This window comes from Podospora bellae-mahoneyi, chromosome 5, assembly GCF_035222275.1.
Source record: "Podospora bellae-mahoneyi strain CBS 112042 chromosome 5, whole genome shotgun sequence".
NCBI classification, from domain to species: domain Eukaryota; kingdom Fungi; phylum Ascomycota; class Sordariomycetes; order Sordariales; family Podosporaceae; genus Podospora; species Podospora bellae-mahoneyi.
In genome coordinates this window covers 363006-389824 of record NC_085884.1, presented here as the reverse complement: position 1 = coordinate 389824, position 26819 = coordinate 363006, and the positions used below count along the sequence as shown (strand labels likewise).

At 53.5% G+C, this 26819-nt stretch overlaps 9 protein-coding genes across 9 annotated transcripts; 2 read left to right on the top strand and 7 right to left on the bottom strand.

Annotated features, from left to right (window-relative positions):
* Positions 1–389: 389 nt before the first annotated feature.
* On the bottom strand, positions 390–1911 carry QC761_501910 (uncharacterized protein; the record flags this gene model as incomplete). Its single annotated transcript, XM_062879428.1, has 3 exons — positions 1711–1911; positions 790–1631; positions 390–731 (listed from the first exon to the last, which is right to left on the bottom strand). Exons 1-3 carry the CDS (start codon positions 1823–1825, stop codon positions 390–392), a joined length of 1299 nt encoding a protein of 432 aa, XP_062730411.1. The 5' UTR covers positions 1826–1911.
* Positions 1912–2267: 356 nt separating this feature from the next.
* QC761_501920 (uncharacterized protein) lies at positions 2268–3492 on the bottom strand (the record flags this gene model as incomplete). Its single annotated transcript, XM_062879429.1, has 4 exons — positions 2268–2729; positions 2774–3166; positions 3265–3367; positions 3485–3492. 4 exons carry the CDS (start codon positions 3490–3492, stop codon positions 2268–2270), a joined length of 966 nt encoding a protein of 321 aa, XP_062730410.1.
* Positions 3493–3953: 461 nt separating this feature from the next.
* Positions 3954–6178, top strand: QC761_501930 (uncharacterized protein). The gene is made up of 3 exons (XM_062879430.1): positions 3954–5237; positions 5292–5774; positions 5831–6178. The coding sequence occupies exons 1-3, from the start codon at positions 4123–4125 to the stop codon at positions 6066–6068; spliced, it is 1836 nt and encodes a 611-aa protein (XP_062730409.1). The 5' UTR covers positions 3954–4122; the 3' UTR covers positions 6069–6178.
* A 3275-nt stretch (positions 6179–9453) lies between these two features.
* Positions 9454–11457, bottom strand: QC761_501940 (uncharacterized protein). The gene is made up of 6 exons (XM_062879431.1): positions 10930–11457; positions 10499–10857; positions 10310–10441; positions 9982–10263; positions 9711–9924; positions 9454–9638 (listed from the first exon to the last, which is right to left on the bottom strand). The coding sequence occupies exons 1-6, from the start codon at positions 11365–11367 to the stop codon at positions 9516–9518; spliced, it is 1548 nt and encodes a 515-aa protein (XP_062730408.1). The 5' UTR covers positions 11368–11457; the 3' UTR covers positions 9454–9515.
* A 77-nt stretch (positions 11458–11534) lies between these two features.
* On the bottom strand, positions 11535–13123 carry MAN26A (Mannan endo-1,4-beta-mannosidase man26A; the record flags this gene model as incomplete). The annotated part of the gene is made up of 2 exons (XM_062879432.1): positions 11535–11906; positions 11963–13123. 2 exons carry the CDS (start codon positions 13121–13123, stop codon positions 11658–11660), a joined length of 1410 nt encoding a protein of 469 aa, XP_062730407.1. The 3' UTR covers positions 11535–11657.
* A 545-nt stretch (positions 13124–13668) lies between these two features.
* Positions 13669–16348, bottom strand: QC761_0073960 (uncharacterized protein; the record flags this gene model as incomplete). The annotated part of the gene is made up of 2 exons (XM_062872736.1): positions 13669–14763; positions 14909–16348. 2 exons carry the CDS (start codon positions 16346–16348, stop codon positions 13669–13671), a joined length of 2535 nt encoding a protein of 844 aa, XP_062730406.1.
* Positions 16349–16727: 379 nt separating this feature from the next.
* QC761_501980 (uncharacterized protein) lies at positions 16728–19325 on the bottom strand. Its single transcript, XM_062879433.1, has 2 exons — positions 18891–19325; positions 16728–18833 (listed from the first exon to the last, which is right to left on the bottom strand). The coding sequence occupies exons 1-2, from the start codon at positions 19049–19051 to the stop codon at positions 16823–16825; spliced, it is 2172 nt and encodes a 723-aa protein (XP_062730405.1). The 5' UTR covers positions 19052–19325; the 3' UTR covers positions 16728–16822.
* Positions 19326–19866: 541 nt separating this feature from the next.
* THR1_2 (Trihydroxynaphthalene reductase) lies at positions 19867–21643 on the bottom strand. The gene is made up of 3 exons (XM_062879434.1): positions 20975–21643; positions 20150–20748; positions 19867–20097 (listed from the first exon to the last, which is right to left on the bottom strand). Exons 1-3 carry the CDS (start codon positions 21081–21083, stop codon positions 19960–19962), a joined length of 846 nt encoding a protein of 281 aa, XP_062730404.1. The 5' UTR covers positions 21084–21643; the 3' UTR covers positions 19867–19959.
* Positions 21644–21782: 139 nt separating this feature from the next.
* Positions 21783–26536, top strand: QC761_502000 (uncharacterized protein). Its single transcript, XM_062879435.1, is given in 7 exon segments — positions 21783–21973; positions 22036–22222; positions 22228–22356; positions 22417–24005; positions 24061–24600; positions 24657–26014; positions 26299–26536. Coding segments are annotated over 4 exon segments (2091 nt in total). The 5' UTR covers positions 21783–21973; positions 22036–22222; positions 22228–22356; positions 22417–23830; the 3' UTR covers positions 26317–26536.
* The last annotated feature ends 283 nt before the right edge of the window (positions 26537–26819 follow it).

The window sequence follows — 26819 nt, the reverse complement described above, 5'->3', positions numbered from 1 at the left end:
GCTAGATCCCCAGTGTAACCTCGACAGCACAGGTTTGGTGGGGCCCATGGCGGTTGCTCAGTAAGCGCCACAATCTGGACCGGTCGATGGACCCTTCGAGTGGAAGAAGTCAAAGAGCCAGCTGGAGGAGCGCAGAGATGAAGAAAACAAAATGTTGAGCGCTGCAAAAGCTTGAACGCTGCGTGCGGCACGACACCACCCCTGCCTGCATGATGTTTGTTGCGAGGAGAGCATAGGTACCCGTTTCCGAAGGTGAGCCCAACAGATCCGTCGGAATCGCGCTCCCGGTCGATAGCCGGGTCAGGAGAAAAGTGTTCCCCATGAGATGTTCTATCCTCTATATGCTATCCGCTGAAACACCACAAGCCGCATCATGTCCTTGACGCTGCTCACAACTCCTTCTGTTTTTGACCCGCCCTGGGAAACTTCTCCCTAATCTCCTCCTCCGTGAACCTCCTCGTCAAACCCCTCAGCATGTCCGCCCGGTCCTTCATCGAAAGCTCAATCTGCTCTTGCCCAATGGGCACCAAACACCTCGCGAGGTGGTCGTAATCCTTTTGCAAAAGCTTCACCGTAATCATCAGGTAATCGATATTGTGAAACACCAACGCCTTCTCCTCGACATATTTCCTCTTTTGCTGCAAGAAAGCGATGGGGTGCTCGCGCCAGTGCCGTCTCGGGTTGAGATGGTGCGAGGTGTGGTAGCCGTCGTTGAAGCAGTGCCTATTGCTCTGTGGAAGTGATGGACGTTAGCACGATGATGCATCGTCAAGCGACGAGACAACTCACAGCGACGTCAATGAGGGTGATGCTCGAGCGAAAGTCCGAGTCAGGCTCGTCAGGGTCCACAAACGCGTGCTGGCCCCAGTTGCCAACCATCAAGCCAAGGCGCATAAGGAGAAGCGGGAGGAGAAAGACAAACGTCGTCGCTTTACTGTGTAGTTGGTAGAGTATGAAAAGGGAAAAATAGTTGAAGAGCTCCCAAAAGAGGATCCTGGCGCCATTTACGGTTTGGCCCTTGCGGAAAAAGTACAGTGGGAGGTCGAGCCAGACGAAGAAAAAGAAACGGCCGAGGTAGTGGAGGAAGTGAAGCAGATCGTCGCGCTGGTATCGGAGGGTGGAGGAGAGATCGTCCGGTCCGTTGCCCTCGACGTGGTGGTGTTTTACGTGGTGATAATAGTAGCTGTTCCATGTGTGGCCCATCAATGGATCGGTGACATAGGGAAAGTACATGTCGAATAGGCGTACCAGACTAGAGTCTTTGGTCAAAACGCCATTTTGGTGGATGTGTTGATGCCTCATCAGGGTGTAGCTGCCTGTATACCAGGCCTGCATGAGAAAGTGAACGACGCCGTGGAGGTAGGTGAAGTTGTAGAACAGCCAAATGGCGCTGGGCACCGAGGTGCTGAAGTAGAGGATCAGGTGTGTCGCCATGACCACATCCGTCTCATGGCGCACGATGCGACGTGCCGATGCAATGTATGGCGCTACTACATTCTTGCCGACGATGACAGGCAGTGTACGGCGCAGGTGTCGAAGATCGTAGGTCGAGAGGACGGTAGGGTCGAAGTCCTGGCTCTTCGGGTCGTTAAATGATTGCAGAGCGCTTATGTCACGAGAGTCTCTCCGGGCTATATTCAACAACCTGTCAGCGATTACTCATGTAATCTGGAAATCAAGAGGAGGGCGTCGTCTCAATGATCAAGATACCTTTGATCGACTCGCGGTTTGCCCCGAGGAGCCCAATCTCGATTTCGCTGCTGAGGTTCTCAAGAACCACCTTATCGGCAATGGTAAGATCAGGACTGAAAACAATGTTTTCCATGGTAAAAGATGCTGTAGAAACGATGTTCGGTTGACTAGTTGTTATGCGCGGGCGTAACGAGGTATGAGGTCGTTAATCAGATTTCCCACACCAACACAGGCGCAACAAGTGCGATGCAGAGATTGTCCATTTTATCTTGAGGAATGTGCGACTCCCCCAGGGCCAACAATAGTGCTTGCCTTCAATATTCTGCACAAGTTCATTGCATTATTACAGACCGGGAAGCTACCGCCGTCTATCAACAGGAACATGGTGCTAGTGCTATTTCCGCCGCAGTTGTTGATGTTCTATGAGGCACAGCAACGACTCGTGGAAACTGGCTAGTACAATACAAGGCAATTCCATTCAAGATTGTGGGTCGATCTTCAGGGGAACAAAAGGCCTTCACCGAACACAAGTCCCTCGAAAATTCGAGCATCGAACCAACGACGACTTGGCAACTTCACCATCCGTACATCGCTGCATTGTGTGCCATCGTCTGCTTCGCTGCTTCCTTCACCAAAGGCAGCAGCTTCCGCATCATCTTTCCCTTTTCTCCATGGATGTCGTATTGCTTTCCGAAGCACGCCTCAGTCCACCACCCTATCTCATACGCACAAACACGATGGATATCATGCTGAAGGTATGGCAACCCTGCGATGTCATCACGGATATCCTTGACCACCTTTCCCTTGGCATCCCTCCACGCAAGGTATATTTGACCCGTCTCGAAAGCCTCCTGATTTAGGATGACAAGCGGGTATCGAAGACCACCACTCGCCACTTCCAGGACTGCATCCTCGTACGCCTCTTCGCTCGGCTCGCTCTTTCTCGGGTAGGGGGTGCCGTCTAAGTGCAGGTTGTCGAGTGCGTCAATGACGTTCAATCGCCGATGCACCGAAGGGGCCGCCAGTTCAGGAAAGATCTTGTACACGTCCAGCCAGTCGTCGTCGTTGTTTCGTCCTCCACATCAATCATGTCTTTGTCGTCGAGGACCATCCACCACCTATTCTTTGGTTTCATTTTCATCTTGTCCCCTCCTTGGCGGTCGCGGTTTAACAAAGTTTCCTCGATCTCGACCTCGGACAAGCCCTTGAGCTCATCATAGCCAAACCACTCCTCCAGTTTTGCGTCGGCTTCTTCACCGTCCTGATACCAGGTTCGTAAGACGCAAAACCCTTCATTCTTGAAATCAGGCCATGAGATACTCAGGCGTTTAGCGGCAATGGCGCGGATTTTCTGCGGGCGCCAAGGTTTCAAGATGGTATTGATTTCCTGTTGAGTTGGAACGTGTGTGGTTGACTGATACTCTGATCCAGTGACATCTTCGTTGATGAATGCTTTGACGAGTGCATCACCTTGCTCTGCGAGAGGCGGTGGAGGGTCGGCGTTTCAATTTTGCTACACAGATTAGTTGAGTCAGTCGCACTTCTTGTGTTGTTTATTGTTCAGGAGAGTACCAGAATGTACTGTTCCACAGGCAAACTGCCCCAGGCCGGTGCGTTCTCCTCTGAGTTATTGTTTGAGGTTGGAGGCGAGTCTAAGGATTTGATGGGGTTTAAGCTGGTTTGTGTGCTGTTCAGTTGAACATGGACTGGAAGTAGAAACCAAATTCTGGGTGGGAGCGGTCTTTATGTGGGTTGAGTGTTTTTGTTCAACCAACACCTCGGCCAAACCCACATCGCCATTGCTGCCTGGAAGGATAATGCTTGGCGTTGTTGGCTGCACAGCTCAGAATATCCACTATTCTGTGAACCACTTCATCAGCTCTGTTTCTTCCACCACGGATTATTTCCAACAGAGCCTTACAACGCTCCCAAACACCGCTCCGTATGAGTCGTCAGCCCGACTACCCCTGGCGCTGAATAATGCATCACTCATGGAGGTTCCATTCGATAGGCCACACAGTCCAGATGAGGCAATGATGCCATGAATCACTTCACCAGGTGTTTATCTGGCTCAACAAATTTAGGTGGGTCCATTCAGGGGTAATTCAGGGGCTACCACACATCGCCCATGACAATAGCACCGATGTCCGTGACGTAGCAACGGTTTTGCCCATGATACTAATATGGAATTCAACAGATATAGCCTACGGCACGGTGGTATCTATCCAATGGCCATATAACTGGCCTGTCTCGCCAGACGATCTGCGCTCATTCAATATCAGCCTGAATTCCCACCAATGAATGGACACATTGTCCTTCGTGGATATGCACAGCTATGGTCTGTTGCATTGAAGTAGCTTCCGTGGCGGGAATGATACCCTCTGGCTGCCATAGATCCAAACTCTTGGCCCATCACTGCCGAACTACCATATGATCTGCATATATCTCGGTGTAAATAGCAGCGATAGACCCTCAACCACCTCCTCTTCACCTTTCAGTCGATCAATCCCCTCTTTCCAGGTCCATGGACATGGTGCCGGTCTGGTTTCACAAGCTCATACAGTCCTCACTTGTCACTCGGTCATTTTCAGAGCCTCAGGGTCGAATCTGCCAGCAATGACCACCCCAGATAAATCTCACCCAGCCCATGGGCCAACAGCAGCAGCAGCAGCAGCAGCAGCACTCGCAACGGACGAAATCAGCCCTGCCCCCATTACAGACACCCCCACTGACAAAGCCACCACCTTCCTCCAAGCCCACGCCCAAACCGACACGACCTTCACCTGCGACGAAGAGCGCCACGTCCTCCGCCGCATCGACACGCGCATCCTCCCCCTCCTCCTCGGCGCCTACTTCTTCCAACAGCTCGACAAATCCTCCCTGTCATACGTCTCCATCTTCGGCATCACCGAAGACGCCAAGCTCGTCGGGCAGCAGTACTCATGGCTCGGCTCGATCCTTTACATCGCCCAGCTGGTGATGCAGCCCCTCGCCGCTTTCATCTTGGTCAAGTTCCCCAACGGGAAAGTCATCGCCTCTGCTATCTTCCTGTGGGGTTCCTCACAGGCCATCATGGCTGCTTGTACCAGCTTCCCGTCTTTGCTCGGACTCCGCTTCGTGCTGGGCAGCTTCGAGGCCATGATCGCACCGAGCTGCATCGCCGTCACGCAGATGTGGTGGAGGAGGGGGGAGCAGACGCTGCGGACGAGTTACTGGAATGCGATGAACGGGATCACCGCGATAGTCGGGAGCCTGTTTACCTATGGGCTGGGACATATCGAGAGTGGGGTGATGTTCAAGTACCAGATCATTTTTCTGTTTTGTGGGTTGTTGACGGTGGTGTATGCGGGGGTCGTGCTGGCTTTTATGCCGGATTCGCCGATGGAGGCCAAGTATTTGACCGAGAGGGAAAAGGTGATTGCGGTGGAGAGGTTGAGGGCGAACCAGATGGGGGTGTCGAGCGGGAAGTGGAGGTGGGAGCATGTGTGGGAGAGTTTGCTGGATTTGAAGACTTGGTGTTGGTTTGTCATTATTGTTGCGATTTCGTAAGTTTTGTTCTGAGGTGTCGTGGGGAGAGGATTGCTGACAGGACATGGCAGGATTGTGAGCGGTGGTATTGGAACTTTTGGCAGTCTCATCGTCAAATCGTTTGGATACACCAAGTTCGAGGCCATCTTGTTCAACATCCCGTTTGGGGCTATCCAGTTCATTGTCATCATTGCCTCGGGATGGGTCGCCACGAGGTTCAAGCACAAGGGACTGACGATTGCGGCGGTCTGCGTGTTGCCCATTGTGGGCACGATTATCATGTTGACTGTCCCTCGCGAACAGAAAGGGGTGTTGTTGTTTGGGTACTACTTGGTGTCATGCATGGCTGCCATCACGCCGTTGATTTACGCGTGGCAGGCGCAGAACACTGGAGGTGACACCAAGAAGAAGTGCACGTCTGGCATGGTCTTCATCGGGATGTGTACTGGTAACATTATCGGCCCACTGCTGTATTCTGTCGATCATGCCCCTTTATATCGACCGGGCTTGATATCTAATCTCATCATGTTGGTGTTGGTAGCCGCGCTAGCGATGTAAGTGACAAGGATACCTGACATGCGTAACGCAGTGGCTGACAAGACCTTGGCAGACTCATCCCATTCTACCTCATGTACCTGAACCGCCGGCACGCCAAGCGTCGGGAAGAGTTGGGAAAGAATGCCGTGCTTGTTGACGAGTCCATGTTTGGAAAAGGTCAAGTGGAAAGCGGCAAGGCGGCAGAGCTTGAGGAGGCAGGTACTGGCGTAAAGCCAAAGGCGCTGGAAGAGGACAATGCTTTACGGGACATGACCGACGTCAAGAACGAAGACTTCATCTATGTGTATTAGGTTCTGGCAAGATAGGTACCTGCCAAACTAGGCTGTCAGTCGGTAACCAATCCGTATCTTGTACGAGACTTGTGAGTCGGTGAAAATTCACAGGACGTTGCAGATCTTGAAACAATTTATGAGGAGATATTCTTCATCATGATCACAGTTGGTTGGGGTCGACTCATTGGTCTTCAACAATTCACAGGGATCCGCCTTGTTTATCCTCACCGAAGACTGTAATAGTGACGCCATGCCATGTTGTTGAGGTCATAACATCCCCCACGCCCTAGAGGAACAGCGGCAGTGCCTTGGCGTTGACAACTTGGTCAGCCATCACCAGGGAACACACCCTAAAGATGACGCTTGCTGGCATGCTCTTGGTTCACAACGTCTGTGGTGATGTACAGCGTGACGGAGCCTGTTCCCCGGGCCCGGAAGTGCACTTCAACGCGTACAGACATTATCGTGGTCCCTGGTACTGGCGGAGAGACAGCTCCGGCTCCCCGTGTCGCTGACATCTCCGAATGTAGAAATAAACCCCGATCCTGTGTAACAACACTCTCCTATATCAGCGATGTCTACAAAGGTAAAGAATGGGATATCTCGTAGTGAAGGTCTGTAGCATCTACCCCCAACCCGATCCTCAAGATGGCGAGCAGCAGCAAAGACAGCAAGCAAACCCTAACGCCTGCGGAGCAATCTCTGGCCACATCCTTCCTAGAGAAGAGAACTGCCAGTTTGGCACTCCTCGGAATCCCTGATAGCAAATGGCAGGATGGTTGTGAGTGCCTTGCGTCGTCCGGGTTTGTCACTGACGTCTGACCATCTGCAGATTCCCTCGGTCAATCCAACACAACCTGTCCATCCATGAAATCACGATCGAGCTCATTGATAGTTGAAACAAGTCATGCGTATGGGCTCAGAAAAACATGAAAGTCGTAGTGGATAGAATTTGGGTTGAATCACTGTTGCAATCACACGTGCATCAAAAAGGCACGTATAGAAGGTGTTCGTCACCTAGGCAGCCATCAAGAGTGTTTTGTTGTGTCAAGGGGAAAGTTGTTGCCGTTCTCGGACTCGCTTGCAGGGCGCGTGGCTAATGAGTGACACCCTATCCCACTTCTCATTCTGATAAACTTATTTTCATACTGCGTGGTGTCAGATTAGTCAATGAGGCCCTCTGTTAAAGAATTAATATATTGCCAGTGGGACCTGAGCCACTGGATTCGGCGTTTCCAGCCACCCAGGCAACTCACACTCTTACAACACCAGAATTGACACCTTTGTAGACCCCCTAACAATTTGCAGTCAAAGTATCGTATAATGTATAATTTTAAAGCTATTTTACAACTGCGCCGACCTTGAATTCAACGATTAACAAGATACCTGTTAAAATAACTACCGGTTCGACTATTAGGCTTAAACGTTCGGAGGTCAGGGACCTTCCGTAGCTATCTATAAAACCTCTACCGGGAGCTTTCTCGCGAAGCTCCCCAGCATTCATTCACCATACCACACAGTTCACATCCTTTGTATTCGGTGATCGCCCCTTTCTTTTTTTCTCTTTCTTTTTCATGAGGACTCTCCGTTAGAGTCCTCGCCCCGGCTTCCACCTCCGGAAGCCACAAGCCGGAGACTCGGCAAGGCCTTCGCGACAGGATATTCCTCTGGGAACTGTCCCTGGGCTCCTCCGTACCCCTCGGCGGGACATTCCTCTGAGAAGTGTCCCAGGGCCTCACCAAGTCTGCCACCGGGAGCCTCCCCAGGAACCTCCCACCTACGAGAGGAGCTTCCCTGGGAGTCTCTTTTCGAGCTATCTTGACGGAAGGTCACAACATCCGAAGACATAATAAAAAGCCAACGGTTTATGCGGAGTACCGAGAATAACACACTGCTATTTAAGCCGCTTATATATAAACCAAACTAAATACCCGTGCTTTACTTTAAGTACTTAGAAGAAGTCTACGGATTGGTATTTAGAATCGATAATTTCGTCCCGAAAGCAGTTCGAAATTACGAGTTTAATTCTCGCTTTGTTTACTTTAACGGAAATAATTATTTTAAAAGTTGTTAACGTGTGGCACATAATAGGTGCCAGGTAAGACCCAGGTGTGACGAACCCCTATCCAGAACCTCTGAAAGGGATACATACTGGTTGAAGGTACTTCTGAACAATTGTCACAGACGAACCATCTGGCAAGGCAGAGGTATCTTGTGATTTTCTTCGTGTTTGGCCATTTGCGTGTACAGTCAAGAGAGAGCATAGCTGGCCCTATCTATTACACAGCAAGCATTTTGATCTTCCAGTGAAACCCACTTAAGCCCGCTGGCAAATAAGCAAGAATTTGACTTGAAGGTTTTGTTGGCTTTTTCCTTGACTGCAGGCCGTTTCCTTTGGTTCTTTGCCCTCCTTTGGGTAGCTCGCTTTGTTGCCTCTGCTCACTGCTCCGCCTCTTACAGCTCCATGTACCTACTATATTTAGACAGCTCGGCCCCGATTTCCAGCAGCTATACCAATCAAATATTCCATCTCTCTCACAGCCTTAGAGGGTCAAGTTCAACATTTCATGTTGACGAATCAGACGCGGATCCAACATCTCCCACTTTGCTGTCCCCGGTTTCCCTTTCCGTTCAACACATACCTATCTAAGCCTCCAAAAGCACGTACCAGGCCGTGTGCATGTGGTTTAAGCCCTATATAGATTTGTTTGAGCCGCCGCACCGATTATGTATGGGCAACTACACCGTGGAGGAGCTGGCAATCGCCAGAGCCAAAGATCATATCGAAACACCCTGGACTTGTAAGCAAGGTCATCCATGAAATCCGGCTTTTCAGCTCCCACAATCCAAAGACTGAGGAGAGCCCCGGTTCATCCGAAGAGCAGAAGTGGTCAGGCCACCCCAGATTAGGCTCTCTGGAAACCAGTTTGAGAAAGCTCGTTCGGGAACAGCGCCAGTAGCGCCGCGACTCGGAAAATTCGCTTGGAACTTATCTTGACATCGACAAAAGCACACATGTGGGCACTACCTCCCACGCATGTGTCCTGCCATCAATGTTCTGTTCACCGAAGGGGTACCCTACTAGGGATGTAGCTCTCTCTCTCTCTCACATTAGGCGGGGTAGAGAGTGGATGCTTAGCCCTAGAATAACGGATGAAGGTAGGTAGAGCGACAAGAACTCATTTCTGTTATCCCAGTTGAAGTGCTGACACTACCATTAGAGAGGAAATTCTGGCATAACGATCACTATAACCCTGAACACGTCGTCGAGGAAGTGGAGATGGAAGATGCTGAGACGGCCGAAGTGAACATTGAAGACGTGGAGTGATCGGAGGAGGCTTACACGAGAGGTCAGACGCTAGGTATTGCCTGCTACTTTCTTTAACTCCCCGATTAAGCAGTGTGAAATAATAAAAGGTCAGATTTCGGGTCGGGCACGATGAAGCGCTATGTGGAAATCCGGCATTACACTTGCTTATTTCTTCTTGTGAGTCTAATCCAAAAGTCTGATGACAACCAAGTAACCCCATCCACCAACTTGAGCGGTGAGGCTTTGTTGACAGGGGCAATATCGTAGCGTCGAAAGATCTGTCTAACTATTAGCGATGCAGCCCTGGATCATCCTGACCACTGACGGTCACCCGGGTCAGAGAGACATACCTCGGTGAACCACTTTCCAAGTTCCATCAACCCAACCTGTTTCCCCAGACAGATATACTTTCCTGTGCTGAAGCCTAGTTCCACGGCTGCCCACATCTCGTCGTGTTGTTCTGGAGTTGCCTCTAACCAACGCTCAGGCCGCCAGATGTCAACATCTGGGCTGAATACGGTTTTGTCTCTGGTGATCCCTAACATGCATTGTGCGATCTCGGTTCTGTGGTGAAGTCGTCAGGATTAAAGGCTTCATGACAGTCAAGAAAAGCATACATACCCCTTGGGAAGATAATAGCCGTGAATGGTATCCCCCGTATCAGGCACTTGCTTGCTGAAGCTCAGCCCAGCACCATTGGGCCAGATGCGCATCGTCTCGTGGATGACTGCCCATAGATACTTGAGCTCCTTGGTGTCGGTGTAGCTGATGACTTCTTCAGAGTCATATTCTTTGAAGAAGGCGTCGATCTCGGCCTGGAGTTTACGGTAGGCTTCGGGTGTGGTCAGCAGGGCAAGAAGCGTCATGCGGAGGACAACGGACGTCGTCTCAGACCCAGCAACACTATCTTCATCAGCTCGGTACTGCTCCCGTCGAGGGACTCACTCACACAAGCGTGATACACTCCTGCACCACATCCTCCGCCTCAATCCCACTGTCCAAATAACTCCTTATCAAATCCCTCTCTCCCTTCTCCTCCGCACCGCCCTCAACCCGCTTCCTCACCTCCTCCTCCGCAAACCTAACCCCTTATCAGCAACCATCCCATTTCCCCCCTTTCCTAGACAAAGGAACTCACCTCATCAAAACCCCAAAACCCACCTTATCCCCCGCCCCCGGCATCATCTTCCTCAAAGGCCAAGTATGCATCGCATACACCAACTGCGGCAGCGCCCCCAAAACCCCAAACATCGGCAGCATAGCCTCCGTAATCTCCAAATACCGGTTCACATCCCCGTCCCTATCCAAAAACCCAAACGGCCGTCCGAACGTCACCGACGTGGCAACATCCAGAGTAAAAAACTGCGCCCGGTGTCCAAACTCCATTGGTTTTGTGTCGGAACCACCCGAGACATACTTCCGCTCAACCAAGTCGATAAAAGCCCCGACTTGTTGATCGACTCTCTTTTCCATCGCTGCTAACCCAGCACCGGACCACTGATTGCTTTTGTTAACCCTTCCCCCCTCTTATCTTGTTTGTCAGGAGGGGATGGGGAGGAGGGCGCTTACAGCAGGAATGAGCTTGTTTTTTCTCTCTTTTCTTGATTCGTTGTCTCGCATGGCTATGCACGACCACCTTTTGAGATCCCAACGGGAGAACTCGAACCAGAGCCCTTTTGTGTATTTTGCTTTGTGGGAGCACACATGGCGGAATGTGGCCGCGTCGGAGAACACCACAATGTTGGGGGTTACGCGCACCAGGGGGCCGTATTGCCTGCAGAGGTCATAGACGTATTGAGCCGAACCGGGTTTGAGGGTGCGCCGGGCGTACACCAAAGACGTGAGGGAGTTGAGGAGGGGGCCGGGGATGTGAGAGAGGCGGTGGTATTGGATGAGAGTGGGGATGATGATGAATGTGGTGAGCAGGAAGAGAAGAGCGAGGGGGACGAGGGTTGTTGGGGGGAGGTTGAGAGGGGGGGGGGCGAGGAAGGGCTTGAGAGTCTCCATATTGTGGTTTTGTCGGCGTGTGCTGACGAGGAGAGCGTTGTTGAGGGTTGAAGACGAAATGCGGGGTTCTGTGGTGAGAAATGGTACGCTCATGAGTGTGTAACACCTATCAGCAGTTGGCAGCGCCCAAGTGATAGACTTGCATAAAGGTGTTCTGGGCGCGGCTGAATGGCTCGCACTAACATCCAGCAGACGACTGTCTATCCCTAAAGTGGCGATGCTTATTCTTGTATTGAACAGACCAGTATGTACATAGCTGGTTGGCAGCTCGGATGTCTTTGTTCAAGTTACTAACTCCTCCACCCCTGAATCTCATCCAGCGTCAACACATAGTCGCTATTGTAGATCTCGTTGAGAACAGCAACCGTGTTCCAGCTGGGGTTGTTGATAAAGTCATCACCCCAAACAGCAAACCACAGCCAGTTGGCCTGGTAAGCCTGCAACAAGCCGGGCAAAGGGGCAGCGCCAACCTCTGCAGCAGCAATCATCTTCTTATCCCTGCCGAGGGCGACCAACTCATTGTACTGAGTCGACATGGGCTATCAAAATGTCAGCATCATCCCACACCATCTTCAGTTCGGAGACAAAAACTTACCCCATTGCCCTGCGCATACACATCGGCCGACAAGATATCAACCGTATCATCACCCGGATACCAATCCTCCAAAATCGAATTCCACACCCAAATCAAATTATCCAAGCCATGGTGCACCGTCAGACGCTCATACAAGATATCCCAAAGCTGCTTCGCCGGCTCCGGCCCCTTGGCTCCCCACCAGAACCAACCACCCTCCGCCTCGTGGAGAGGTCTCCACAAGACCGGAACACCAGCAGCCTCCAGCCTCTTGAGCTGGACAGCAATCGCGTCAATGTCCCTGATGAGAAGAGTGTAGTTCGCACCCTGGGGGTTGGCCAACGTGGCGGCAATGTCAAAGTCGGTAGCCCGAGTGTAGAAGCCGGACCACCACTTGTTCTCTTCGGTGTCATACAGACCGACGGGAGCGTTCCAGTGCCAGAGGACAGAAACGATACCGCCTGCGTTGTGGTGGGCGATGGCGTCCTCGACGGCATGGCTGGTGGTGCCACGCTCGACGCGGGAGGGGGAGTAATCCATCAGATCGACAGCCACCAGCGCGGGAGTCTTGCCGGTTTGCTGTCTGATCCACTCGGCGTGGTGGAGCTCCTGCTGGCCAGAGATGATCTTGTTGCCGTAGACAGAGCGGAGGTAGGAGTAGAGCTTCTTGGCGTTGGTGTCGGCGTTGGGGTTGTTGAGGTTGGGGTTGATGTCGTGGGGGGGGCGAGGGGCGGAGGGGGTGAGGGTGATGGAGTCGATGAGGTACCATCCCCAGTTGTTGACGATGTCGATGGTGTTTTGTCCGGCGTTGAGGAGGACCTGGCCGGCGGCGACAGAAGTAAAAGAGTCACCGGCGGGGAAGAAGACCTCGCTGACGGCACCGTTGTTGAGGATGACGTTGGTGCGCTTGTCACCGTAGATGGCGGCGTACCGGATGGAGAGGTCGTAGAGCTTAGTGGTGGCGGAGCTGATCTGGAAGGTGATCTTGTCGGAGCCCTCGTCGAAGCCGGTGACGTAGCCACGGCCGGTATAGCCTGCCTGAGCTGTGTCGACGGTGGTGCCGGTGAGGATGGCATCTTCGGCCTCGTAGGTCACGGGGCCATCACGAGGCTTGCAAGGCTTCGCAACAGCGCTGCTGGCCAGGGCCAGGGCGAAGAGCCCGATGTCGAGGAGCTTGACCATCGTGTCTTTGCTGGAGCTCTGATCAACGCCCAGGCGTCAAAGGATGGATGAACAATAGGAACCAAAACATTTAAAAGCGATGCGTATCACGATGTCTTATTATAGCGGCCACCGGACCGTTGCACCTGAGGTATGTACACAAGATGTTGTAATGTCGGAAGGGGAACCTCCGTCCCGGGTTGCAAGGGTCGCTGTCAACCCCCGGAGTGACATGAGCCACCGCTCCCCGTTACGTCTTGTCTAGACAATTCGCGGATAAAACTGCATCCTATAGAGGGCTAGTTAGGCGAGCACGGAGGAATGCCACCTTGAGGCGTGTCCTGATGGTGTGATCGCGGGCTGAGGGAAACCAGGTTGTTGGATATCGCCAGTCTTGTAGCGGGCTTGGCGGACGGTGCATCCTACCCCGAGGTCACAGACGTATGTAACTCCGATCAATCTCAAAATAAATGTGCATTCTTGTCTGTTCATCCAAATGACATCAACGATCCAAGTCATTGTTGGAGAACACAAAAGGCTTCAGCTCCCGTTGATCCGCCACCATCTCAATTCCTCTTGTTCTTCGACATGGGCCTCTGCTTCGGGCCCGTCCCATGCAGCCAGTCCATCCACCCGTACGCTCCATAGTTGACAACAAACTTCTCGTGGTGGACATCATGACCCTTGGCAATGGCACCAAAGAAGTCGTAGCCACTGTGCACAGTGCTCGTCTCGATGAGCTGCCAGCTCAAAAATGCCCAGAATGTCAAGATGTGAGTCCTCAACAAGATAGGGGCCATGACGACGGGCAGCGTGTTTGCCACCACTTGCTCGATCGGATGGGCATACTGCGCTGCCAGAGCAACAGGTGCGATGAATTCGTGGTGGACCTTGTGAATCATCTTGTAGAATCGGGGTGTGTGGAACAGTCGATGGACGTAATAGAAGGAGATCTCCCTCACGATCCAACTGATGAGAAAGTCCCGGAGGAAGATATTGAGAGTTGGAGGAGTCTCTGTGATTTGGAAGCTCGAGGGATTCCCGGTGTAGTGGGATCTAGCCAGCATCAAGAGAGCAAATACTGTGTTCATGAGTTGGTTCCGGCCGACGATATAGGCGCAATGTTTTATTTCTTTCCATGTCGGTTGTTTTGGTGCCGGTTGCAGTTTGTGCCTAGCTGAGAAACTGGGCAGGATGTAGTCGAGAGCGGTATAGGCGATGGCAGGGACCCAGAAGAAGAGCAGCTGAACAGCAAGACTGCCAAAGAACTCGATCTGACCAGGGCTGTATGTTCGGACAATGGAAGCCCAATAGAGCTGGAACGCACCGAGAGAAATAGACGCCATGCTGATGATGCTCTCGTCCGGATTGCCCTGCTGTGTGTGGGAAGAGCTCGAGTTCGTAGGTCTCTTCTCAACCTGTTGAGGCGCCGAGTGTTTTGAGGATTGAAGACCTCTCGATTGGGACAAAGACCTCGGCAACTTCCCCAGTCTTGGCGCCTCCGCGTTCACATTCGAAGCGGGGTTTGCCACTTGCCCTTGCAAATAAATTCCCATCCCCCGCAGATCCCCTCCTGACAGCTCTTCAAAGAGCACGTGAAGCGACATAGATGGCTGACCGTGGATAACCGGTGTCAAGACAAACGCTCTCCGACTGCCCGGCTTGGAACTGAACATTAGCATCGAGAGCTAATTGAGAGCCATTTAATTCGTGGTATTCTGTACGTGTCAACTTTCTTCATATTTGGGACAAATATACCCGGCATTCAGGGCATCACAAAGAATCCTCATCATGCCCTGGCCAAACAATCTCCCTCTTGTGCACGGCCACCGCACACCGAAACCCAATAAACCCCCAAGCCACCACCAACAAAACCGTCATGACCGTACTGAACCACAGCATCCCCGCGCTTTCCAACACCCTCCCCATGCGTATACACGCCAACGTGAAGCCAACATTGGGAAACACAAAGCTCCACCAACTGAGATGAAACTTCCTATCCGGCATCCCAGCCACCACCGCCGTGGTCGCGCTCGCAAAGAACCAGAAGCTCAACCCCCATAAGAACACCGCAGTCGTCATAGCCAACAGCCGTATTCCAGCCCCGAGAGTCTGGATATTGACCCCTGGATTTCCACCACTGAATGTAATCACCTCCATCGCCGGCAAGCCCACCAATATCCTCGGTACCTCACCCGCCATGGCCACCAGCGCAGAGCAAGTAAAACTCGGTGGCCCAACAGCAATAAACATACCCGGCCTCTGCACCGGCAGTCCAAACGCCATCAGCCTTGACAAATAGGTCGAATAGTAAAACATCGACACCAATATTCCCAGTCCCTGCGCCGCCAACCCAGCAGATATCATCTCAAGAGCCTGAATAGCAGGTTGTGACTTGGCCAACGAACCCGCCAACGAGCCCGCCAACATGACCGGAAATATCGGTAGGATCCAAGCCGGCGTCATGGCATCAATCGACAGCCGTCTCTCTTCCTTGACCGTAAACAGCAGGTGATACTGCAAGACCGAAAACAGAAAGGTAACAGCGAGGTAGATCCAAAAAGCGACTCTCATGAACGGGGCAAGTCGTAAATATGCCGCCGGATTCAAAAATATCCGTCCGTATTCGTCAATGTTGAGCAGCATGGCGCAGATGGAAAGCCAGAGGGTGGATATAAACAGCGCTTCGTGGGGTCGAGTAAACGCCCGCCGAAAGGTGCGCTGGTACATGACGAGCCGGAGGATGATCATCACCGTGATGAACAAAAACGCCAGGAGGTCAAGGAGGAAGATGACCAGCCCTATGGTGCCGAGACCAGTGAAGCGATGGGGCGTGAGGGCGATGACCATGGCGATGCCAGAAGTAGACATGGTGACGGTGTACCAGGCAAAGGTGAAGTGCAGCAATCGTTCGCGCCATGGCAATGGAGGTTGGAGGTAAGTCGGGATGCGATGGAGAACAGCAAGACGGGGTTCCGCGCCTAGCTCATCGACGCTGTCGCCGTGAACCATGGACACGGTGACAGAGGGCCGGCGACAGGGTGGGGGCGGCGGTGGTGGGGTGCGGCTTCGCGGAGAAGGTGGGGTTGGGGGGGCGCACTGGTCGGTGATGGTGGACATGGCCGACTCCGGGTCGCTGATGGAGCCCTGCCGGCCCGTTGGGCGGGAGGTGATCAGGCCCAAATTGGCGACGGCTGTGGTGCCAGATGTCATGGCGGGCTGGTAATCTTGGACTGAGGTCGGCATGGCGCCTGTCAGCCAGTCCGATCGGAGGGAGTGGTCGTTGGAAGATGTGTGCGAGTCGCGGATGGGCCAGGGAAAATATCAGGTAAACAAAGAGCAGGCAGCTGGTGGTAAGAAACGGGGCTCGTTGATGCGATGCCACGCGATAAGCTAAGAATGCCCCCAGTCGCTTCATCTCATGATTTTGGTGGGGCTTGCCATTGTCGATGTGTCTGGATTGGTGCCACGAACACTCGGTGCTGTTCGGTTCGACGGTTGAGGAATGTCGCACTCGAAATGTCGCCAGAGAGAGAGGCGAGCATGAGCCTCACTGACGCCATGTCAAAGTTTAACTTTTAGGGGCCGAGCGCACAACAATCTCGGGTTAGGGTTACTCAAAGCATTATCTTTCCAGGAAAATATTGACCAGTTCTGAGTGGAATTGTCCTGTCGTGCTTGTGTATTTGTCCGTCTATCGACTTGCTAATAATTTCCATCTTATGCCCACAGACGAGCCTCCTCTGCGTACTTCATGATACGGTCATGCAGCGCCCCCTTCCGCAACGCCTCGTAAATGTTAGAGGCCTGTGTTCCCAAAATTTTGGTTCTCGGATCCGCCTGAGTGCCATTACCGTGACCATGATCGTTCTCTCCTTCTGCCCTGGTCCTCAACAGCAATGGCGGATGATCTTCTACCCCTCTGTTCAGCGGGATTCCCAGCTCCTTCCTCACAAACTCATACACCAGCTTCCCGCCCTCACCAACAAATTCTCCCGCCTGTCCCTGATCACTAAACATGTCATGCTGTTCCCTGTAATGCTGCTCCAAAAACTCTCTCACGGCAGTCCTGTACTCCGACAAGAAGAAACGATCCACCATCTCCCCCTTCGAAAAGGGTTGCTCATCATCCAGCAACCACCCCATCGACTCCTTCGCAACCTTGTCACACCTCTCCCTCAAGTCCAGATGCGCGAGTTCATCCCACCTCTGTAGTATAATGTCTCCCAACCGTCCCGCGACCCTTTCAATCACCTCCACCCTCCCGGCACCGCTCCCCCCAAAGACATGATCCCTCACCAAACCCGGCAACCAAAGCCTCACCTCCTCCCTGAACCTCATCTGAACCACCCTCAAATCAACAGCCTGGGACAAGACCCACATATAAGTAGCACACATCAGCCCCAAAATCTCCACCCCCTCCATCGCGTACCGTCCCGCCACCAACGCCATAGAATTCACGCTCTGATTCCCCATCTCGGCGACCTGCACACTCGCGCTCACCGGTCTCGTCAAATACGACAGCTCAGCCATGTACCCCGCCATCGTGACATCAAACCCCTTGGCCGTAAAGCTCTGACTGGGGTCGTCAGCCGACAAGTTCGGCGGCAAGCCCTTGCTGGTCATGTTATTGATCACCTCCGAGCACTGCGCGAATATCAACCGGCCGAGATTTTGCAGTGCAAGCGAGGTCTTTTCCATGGCCGAGGTCAGGACCATGGCTTGAAAGTTGCCGCCGTGGTGGATCGAGCGTGAGGAGGGGTCGATGAGGGGGTTGTCGGTTGTTGAGTTGAGTTCTGTTGTGATTTGTTTTGTTGCCAGGAGAAGGTCTTCCAGCTGGGGACCAATCCATTGTGGGGCTGTGCGGAGGGAATATCGGTCTTGAGCGAGGCCGAGGCGGGTTTTGGGGGAGGATTCGGTGGTAAAAGGAGGGGAGATGTTGGAGTTGGAGAGAAAAGACAGGATGTTCGAAGCGGCTTCGGCTTGGCCGGGGTGAGGGCGGGTGCTGGAGATGAAGGGGTGGTAGTTGTGGGAAGTGCCGTTCAGGGCTTCGGTGCCCATTGCTGTCAGGACTTGAATCAACAAGGCGAGCTGGTTGGCTTGGGCGATGACCAGGGAGGCCATGGCGCAACTGGGGGCGGTGCCGTTTGTGATTCCGAGGCCTTCTTTGGCTTGTAGGCGGACGGGGGTGATTCCGGCGATTTGGAGGGCGTCGCTAGCGGGGATGATCTTGCCGCTGCCGAGCTTGACAAAGATGTCGGGGTTTCCTTCTATGGCACCGGCGATGTAAGATAGAGTCGAGAGATCTCCCGAGGCGGAGATGCTGCCTCTGAGGGGAACGACCGGGGTCATGTCGTTGGCGAGAAGCCTCATGATTGACTCGATGACGCTGGGGCGAACGCCAGAGTGGCCGCGCATGAGGGAGTTGCAGCGGATCAGCATGGCGGCCTTGACCACCGGGCTGGGGAGAGCATGACTTCGGAGAAGCTCGTTTCTGCCGTTGTCGTTGCCCTTGTCACTTTGAAGAAGGATACCGACATTGAGATGCTGGATGGCGGCACTCTGAAGTCGTTCAAAATCTTGAGTCCTGGTATCTGCACTGCCTCCGAAGCCGGTATTGACACCGTAGATGGTGTGCCCTGCTTCGAGCTCGTGTGCAAGGTAGGCAACACTTTCATTGACTTGTCGAATTATATCCTCGTCATCGGTGAGACGTGCTTTTGCGCCGTGTCTAGTCACAGTCTTAGCCTTTCCTTGGTGTTGACAAGCGACGGGACGGAGAACTTACAGTGCAACCGCCGCAACATCAGCAACAGTCAGGCTTTCACCATCAACAGAGACGACCCCGTTCCCAGTCAACTGCTTCTGCAGTCTCTGCCATTCGGAAAGAACACCAGCGGCATGCATAGCCTCTGGTTTCTTGGCGTGTGAGGATCCGTTGGTTATCATGTTGAAAGTGGTGTGTGGCAGGAGGCCAAGATGCTTTCTGGGTTTGCTCGCCAGTTGTTGATGTTTTCTCGGTATCACCCGAGCTCCTGCCGTTTGCTCGTCGTCGCCGTCCGTTCCGACTTCCGGGGAGAGTTTTTTTGTGGCGCTTTTTAGTGTGCTATTGCCCTAATGGGAAGAAGGAATGCCAACTGTGCGTGCCGGGTTCGCAGTTGCATAAAGTTATGCGGGAGTGAGACAGGGGCTCGTAGGCAAGTTCTCAACCTTCTTGCTGACAAGAAAGCAAAAGAATGGCTCATTTCTCACTCGATGTTTTCCGCTGGCTTTATACCTTTTTACCTTTATAGTGTTCATGCCCGTTGTTCTTGATGGTCATGTCTCTGACGTATGGATTGGCATCTATTTGCTGGAAGGGCTGAAACCTGGCCATTCACAGTTCTCGTGATGGGTGCCGCGCCGAGACACTTTTGTCAGACACAGCCATGGTATGGTCTGCCCTCATAACCCGGGAGTCTGGATGGTCAATGTGGGAGGCTCGCCTCATGTGGTCACACAAGATTTCTCATCAACGATGCAGTCGGCATCGGAGCCGTATCGAGACATCTGACGCGATACTAGAGTCCCCCGTGGCTTCGATGGCTTTGACCACACTTGTCGTTGTCTCGCCCTCAACAACGGATGCACGAAAGCAAGCCTGAATTGGAGCTCTCTGATTGTGAAACATACCAGTAAAAACAGCGGTCCAAGATTGATTCACATATTTGCACTGCAGCTATCTCTCAGCAACAAAGTGTGCTCTGTCTGCCCCCATATCTATAACCCGGTAATCCAGCCTGTCCCCCCATCTATCCATCAACACCTCCATTGTGAAAGCAACGCATCATTAGTTCCAACCAATATCTGTCCGTACTTTACATGCAAGCGGCGCCATCGATGCCGATGACCTTGCCATTAACCCACTCGCCGTCCTGCGACGCCAAGAAGCAGACGACGCGGGCGATATCGATCGGGAGACCGACACGGTGGAGAGGGGACCAGCCGGCAGCGTACTGTTGCAGTTAGCATCGTGATAATATACAGTAAATCCATAAGGAGGCTCACCTCGTCAACACCCTCATCGTCGAGCTTGTCGCCGTTGGGGATGTACTCTCTGCAGACCTGGTGGTACATGTCGGTCTTGATACCGCCGGGGGCGACGGCGTTGACGGTGATCTTCTTGTCACCGAAATCAATAGCCATGCAGCGGACAAAGGTCTCAATGGTGCCCTTGCTGCCGGAGTAAACAGCGTGTCTGGGGACAGCCTTGGCCTGACCGGTGATGGAGCCCATCAGGATGACACGGCCGCCTACCTCGAGGTTCTTGTAGGCCTCGCGAGCGACGAAGAACTGGCCACGGGTGTTGATGTTGAAGACACGATCGAACTCTTCAGGGGTGACATCCTTGACATGACCAAAGGAGACGACACCGCTGTTGGAGCAGACGATATCGAGCTTGCCCCACTTCTCCTTGGCCTCCTTGAAGAGACGGACGATCTCGTCGACCTCACCAACGTTGGCCTTGACGGCGAAGGCATCGGTGCCGTTCTTCTTGATCTGTTGGACGACCTCGTTGGCGGCCGAGTCGCTGTTGGCATAGTTGACAATGACCTTGGCGCCACGACGTCCGAGCTCGAGAGCCATCTCCTTGCCGATACCACGGCCTACATTGTGTTAGCTGTGAGTCCATGGTTGAATGCCGATCCCCAAGATAGATGAGGCAGCTCGCATGTGGTGCCACGATAAGGGGCGGGATGTGGGCTTGGCACCGGACTTTGGCTTGGGGTAAATGCCCCGTACCGCGCACAGGGGAAGTGCTTGGCGGGGCTCCTATGCAGGTGCAAGGGCCTCGAGGCTTAACCCTCGACGACAAGGATGGATGATACATACCAGCACCGGTTACCAAGGCGACCTTGCCCTCGAGCGAAGCCGACGCCAAACCCAGAGGACCGGGGATGGCATTGTACTTGCTGGAGGTGTTGGAAGTGAGGCCAGGCATGTTTGCGGTTGGTTGTTGGGTTTGGCTGGAAAGTAAGACAAGGGGCTAGATCAGGGAATGGCAGATGCAATGCAATGGTGAGTATCTTGACAAGGAAAGAATGCTGAAGTGTGAGAGGGCATTGGAATGGCGAGGACGTGATCCTTACTTATATGTCGATGGCCGTCCGGCTATTTGGAACACTGCGAGTCACCCTGAATCGTTCTGCGACGATCTCGCGGCTGTCGCCTGTCGGACCATGTTTGGAGGAATGCCGGACTGTGCTCTACCCGCGGACAATCGGTGACGGTTCGGCGCCGAGAGCAGCGCTTCCAGGCGTTTGCACGGTGCTGTTGGTGTTGGGAACGGGAGGACGAAAAGGGATGCAAGAATTGGATAGGATCGTCTGTCGTTGACTCGTTGGACTGGTTGAAGAGCGCGGTCATGGCAGAATTCCAGAGCCGTGGATGGCCGCCGTCAAAAGGCTGCAAGCAGCAAAAGCATCCAACCCGCACCAAACGGCAGACCATCCGGACTTAGTCCGGCAGAGAGGTAGTGTCATGTTCAGTACTGAGTGCCAAGAAAGGTACGGTGCTTGCAAACACAGGGAGAACAAAGTCACCTTAATGTCACGTTGCACCGTGTCCCCTTTCCCCGCCATACGTAGCTGAGGACGAGGTCCGGCGCCCTTGGCCCTGTGCATCGTCAAGTCTCCGCCTCCACGTTTTCAGTGTCTCGCTGCTTCGCTATCAACTTGGGGCGCGAGACCATCTCATTCACCTGAATTCTCCCTTTGATCTCTGCTCCTCCACAAGGTAGCTCACTACTGGCAACTGTTGGAGCGCAGCTAGCCTAAGCTGTCAACGATTCAATGAAATAGGGGTCATGATTCGTGCCCAGTTAGTTCTCAGGTCATTGGCAAATTCAATCATTTTCTTCTCGGCGAAGAGGCTGACACAGACCACTTCATCAGGATCAGGAATGTCAACCAGACACGTGCTCTTGGCATCAAAACCCTTACTGTCACCACGATGCCAGTTATTTTTGTTTCTTGCACGAGACGAGGTCAATATCTTTGTCATCATGCAGCCACATACATGATAAGCTTGATATCAGCCCGTCAGCACTACCACGGCGGGAAGCGCCAAATGGATTATGGGGTAAGGTAAAGTCGTTGACCCGCGAGGTCTGGACCCCCGTGTTCCTGCATATCACCACCAAAAGAGAAAAGAGCGACATGCCTCAGAACCTTAGCATGCTGTGTTCCTCCAGAGCAAACCCAACGTTATGGCCCGTCAGCTTACCATATTGTTACTGTCTTTCGTGCAGACCGCTGACTGATCTGCGCTGTAAGAAGTTTATTTTGGTACCCGGAAACATTCTGCAACAAAGAGAGAGAGAGCACCTCGGCATATGTCTGGAAAGGTGATCAAGAAACCAACACCGTTGTGGACTTGCCAACAGTGAGCTCGCCCTGATGCCCTCAGCCAAACCCCCCGGACATGATCCCGGCCCGAGAGGGGAGTTCCGATCAGGGTAAAAGCACCACTCGATTGGTTGCTTGGCTCATTCAAGACGACGGCTGACTGCATGCAGAGAGAGGGCGGCGGCCCCACTACTTCCGCCGCGATCCGGACCTCCGGTACAAACCCCCGAGCCCCGACACCGGCGAGAAATGGGGCCTGATCTGGCATATCTCGGGTACGAGCGGGCGGACTCTTGCCCGAAAGTTATCGCTGGAGTTATTATAATGCTGAGGATTCCCAACGTTGAGCGCTCTTCGTCGACCCGCCCTGGCATGGTGCTTGGCCCAACTGGTGAATATGATCTTGGGATTTTTCCTGGGCGAACAATGGCGGCCGGCTTTTACTTCACATCTCCGCTTACACTTGATCAGGTCTTTTGCAAGTGAGTGTTTTGCAACGAGGTTGTACCAGCTTGGACGTCCCCCTCACCAGAGTGGACGGCTCGCTCCATCCCGCACCCGCACCTGGGCTTCCCCGAAAGGGACTCTTGGGGTGGCGGGAATTGTGATGTTCTGCAGCAGGTCGCATTAGCATGGGAAGGGCGGGCCAATAGCACGGCCTAGCTGAGGTCAAGACCCATTCAGCTGGTGTGCCAGCGACAGCCTTACCATTCTCGGTTGTCGTACATAACGCCATCTTCGTTCCAGATGCTTGGAGACCCGAGCCCGCCATCCGTTACAAAAGAAAACCTTTGTGTGAAGCTGCTTGCACCTGTCAGTTCCAGACCACGCTTCCCAAGAGCCTTCTATCGCATTCCGAAAACTCTAGAACGTTTTGTGCAATTTCACCTGCAGGCACAGCCGGCCACATCCAGCAGCACTAACCACACACAGATATGGATAGCGACGAACTCGGTTTTCCAACATTCAGCTGAAGGATTGCATGGACCTTTTGAGATATCCCCGCTTGTAATATTGGAGCCAAAGGATGTTTCGAGATGAAGCTTCAGCTTCAATGTCGCGAGGCACTTCCGATGTCTCCTCCGCGCAAGCGCTCTCCAGCGTGCGCGACTATTGGACGAGGCCTTCAATCGATCACTAAACAGTTTAGTCCAGAAGGAAAGAGGCTTGCGTCGCTTCTCCATCAAGTTGTAGACGACAACAAAAGGAGGCACCTCAGTTGACGACTGGGCTTGGCGTCGCCAGGAAAGGAGTATAAGATGGACGTGGTGATCGTCTCAGACGACGGACACTCACCGCATCACTTTCACATCATCAAAATCCGTTCACACATCAAACGAAAATGTCTTCTGACCCCTATCTCGCCGTGGCTGCCACCTGGGAAATTCCTTACGCCCATACTCAGGTGACACCAGAGTCTTTCTTCTCCACTGATGACACTTCCGAGTCGGTATTTGACCCAGACCACCGCTCTCTGGTCGATGACAACGATATCCGGGATGGCGGAAAATATCGCTGTGAGTGTCCTCTTCTGCGCGAATCTATGACCGGCAAGTGTTGACAATGAGACAGCCATCGTCAAGCTTCAGATGCGCTATGAAGGCCAGCAGCCTGGTGATAAGTCCTACGCCATGGGTACCGGTTGGCTCATTGCCCCAGACCTCTTGGTGACTGCCGGCCACAATGTCTTCGACTGGTCTGGTTATGGCAGAGGCCTCGGCAAGGCCGTCGATATCAAGGCTTACATCGGCTACCACGGACGTTCCAGCATCAACTCTCCTATCGTGCAGTTTCGCTCAGGCAAAGTCGTCGTCACCAACGCCCAGTGGATTGTCGACCGCAACAACCGCCATGCCGACGTCGCCTTCGTCAAACTCGACAAGCCCTTTACTGGCAACCTCCGCCTCTTCACGTACAAGAACACTCCTGAGAGTGGCGATGACATGATTGGTGTTGTTGGCTATCCTGCCGACAAGACTCTCGAGGATGCCGATGGCCGCGAGGAGAAGGGTGCCCTTATGTGGGAGCAGTTCACCAGCACCACTTACGTCCTTGACTCGGCTAAGAACAAGGGAAGGGGCATGCTCAAGTACCGGATTTCGACCTTTGGTGGTGAGTTTTGGATTCTTTTTTTTCCCCCGTGATAATGTTTCGCTAACAACGGATAGGTCAATCTGGTGCTCCTGTTATCCGCAAGGGTACCAAGCAAGCTGTCATCGGTACTCACGTCTACGGTGGCGGCGACAAGAACTCGGCCAGTGTCATAGGCCCGCTCGGCAATGACTACGAGGGCATGCTCAAGGTCTTCGACGGCAACCTCCCACCCTGGGGTGAGCACCAGGGCATCAAGCTTGTCAAATACGGCTACTCCATCACCTCCTCCGGCGCCAGTCCCACGACCCAGCCTGCTCCTCCCACCGGCTACACCTCCGCTCCAGCTCCTGGACCTGTTGACGCTGAGGGCTTCTTTGACGACCTCAAGAAGGTTGCCAAATTTGTGCAGGGCAACGTGGGCCCTGCCGCCCCTGTTTACCTCCAGCCGTTCTTGGGCGGCGCCCACGGCGCCGTCGCTCACACCATCCTCGGTGTCATCAATCAGGCCACTGAATCTGCCTTCACTGATGTAAACGCTGTGCTGCAAGGCACACTCGAGCGTGGCATCGTCGCCGAGGCTGCCCTCCAATCCATCTTGAAGCTAGAGGACAACCCCATCACCCGCAAGATCCTGCAAGAAATGTCCTCGATCTGGAGCACCCACTACCGCTCCATCAACTTTGACCCCATCATCTGCCGCCTCGGCCCCGCCCTCCCCCTGACCGCGAACAAGATCCTCAGCTCGACCGAGTACACCCAAACTACCGCCACCGGCGAGGTCAAGCTCAAAACCGTCCCCTTCGCTGCTACCTCCAACGGCCCGGCCACCAACGGTCACCAAGCCGAGCTCTTCGGCCTCTTCCCCGGCATCACCATCGGCATCGAACTGGGCAAATTCCTCGTTGACACTATCAAGAACCGTGCCGAATCCTACCGCGCCGAGGGCTGGTTTGACGACCTCGGAAGGGTCATCGTGCGCGCCGTCGAGCGCGAGCCCCTTTACCAGCTCACAAAGAAGATTGTCGAGCACGTTTCCGAGTCTTCCTTCTCGACCCAGTCCCTCTCCCAAGCCGACCGTGAAGCTGCCATCCTTGTGGCCAAGCGGGCCATCTTTGGCGAGACCGCCCTCCAGGCCTTGTCCAAGCTTTCCAGCTCGGAGCTGCAGCAGATTACGATGTCGGTCCCGGAGGGGCAGGGCCATGAGGAGTCGTTTGGGGATTTCCTCGGCGGTCTCGTGAGGGATATTGGCGGGGTGGTCAGCCAGGTTGCGCCCGTGGTGGTGGGGGCCGTGCTCCCCTTCCCGCTTAGGGTCGCCGGTGCGGCTGAGAGCGGTGGGATGCTGGGTGTTCCTGCCCAGCCCCTTAGAAAGAAGTCGAGCAGCAGTGTGTTGGATTTGATCCATGGTGATGGTTTGAGCAACGGGCTTTTGCAGGTGAGCAACAATGATTCTCTTTATCTTTCCTCCTTTCCACCCCCCCCTGCACGAGGCACCGCAATACCCGGGGGGTCAAGGCTCATGGAAGATGACTCCAAGGTTGGAAACCTCGCGTCGCCGGAGCTGCACATGGCAGAGCTACATCAGTCCGACCCTGACGGGAAAGGGGCAAGGCTGGAGTACCTCCGGAAAAAGTATTTGGCGGACGGGCCGGATGAGAACCAGGATAAGCTTGTTTTTGAAGAGTTGTGATGGGGCAACAAGGCTGATTGTGTTTCTAGACTCGGATTTCTGCCTGAACCACCTAGCACGGCCCGGTGGGGATTTTCTTGTCTCGTTGCCATTTGAAGAAACCCAAGATGGATAGATGGTACAAGTCTAACTGAGTGTTCAAAAGGTGTCAGTTATCGGTCTTCAGATTGGTGTGCTTTGCTTGGCTGCGTTCACTTCTTTTCCTGGCGAGGACGGGTTGTGAAAGGCAGGACAGAGAACGTAGTATTAATGAATCTGGTTGTTCCATAATTGGCTTTGTGTATGTACATTGCTGGCTGTCTCGATTTGGCTTGAGGACGGCATTACACCCCTGATCTGGCATCTAAGAGCCGGAGAATTGAGCCCTGCAGCTAGGATGCAGTCGGACGTCCCTTTCCATCGGCCTCCTTCTCCGAATCGTCACATATACAGGGCGGGGCCTCTACATTGCAGAATTCGGGTTCAACCGACCGCTCCCCATCAGGCCCAACATGCCAGCTCCGTTGGCAGAAGGGCTGGTCGAAGACCCTGACTGGCCAGCAGTTATACA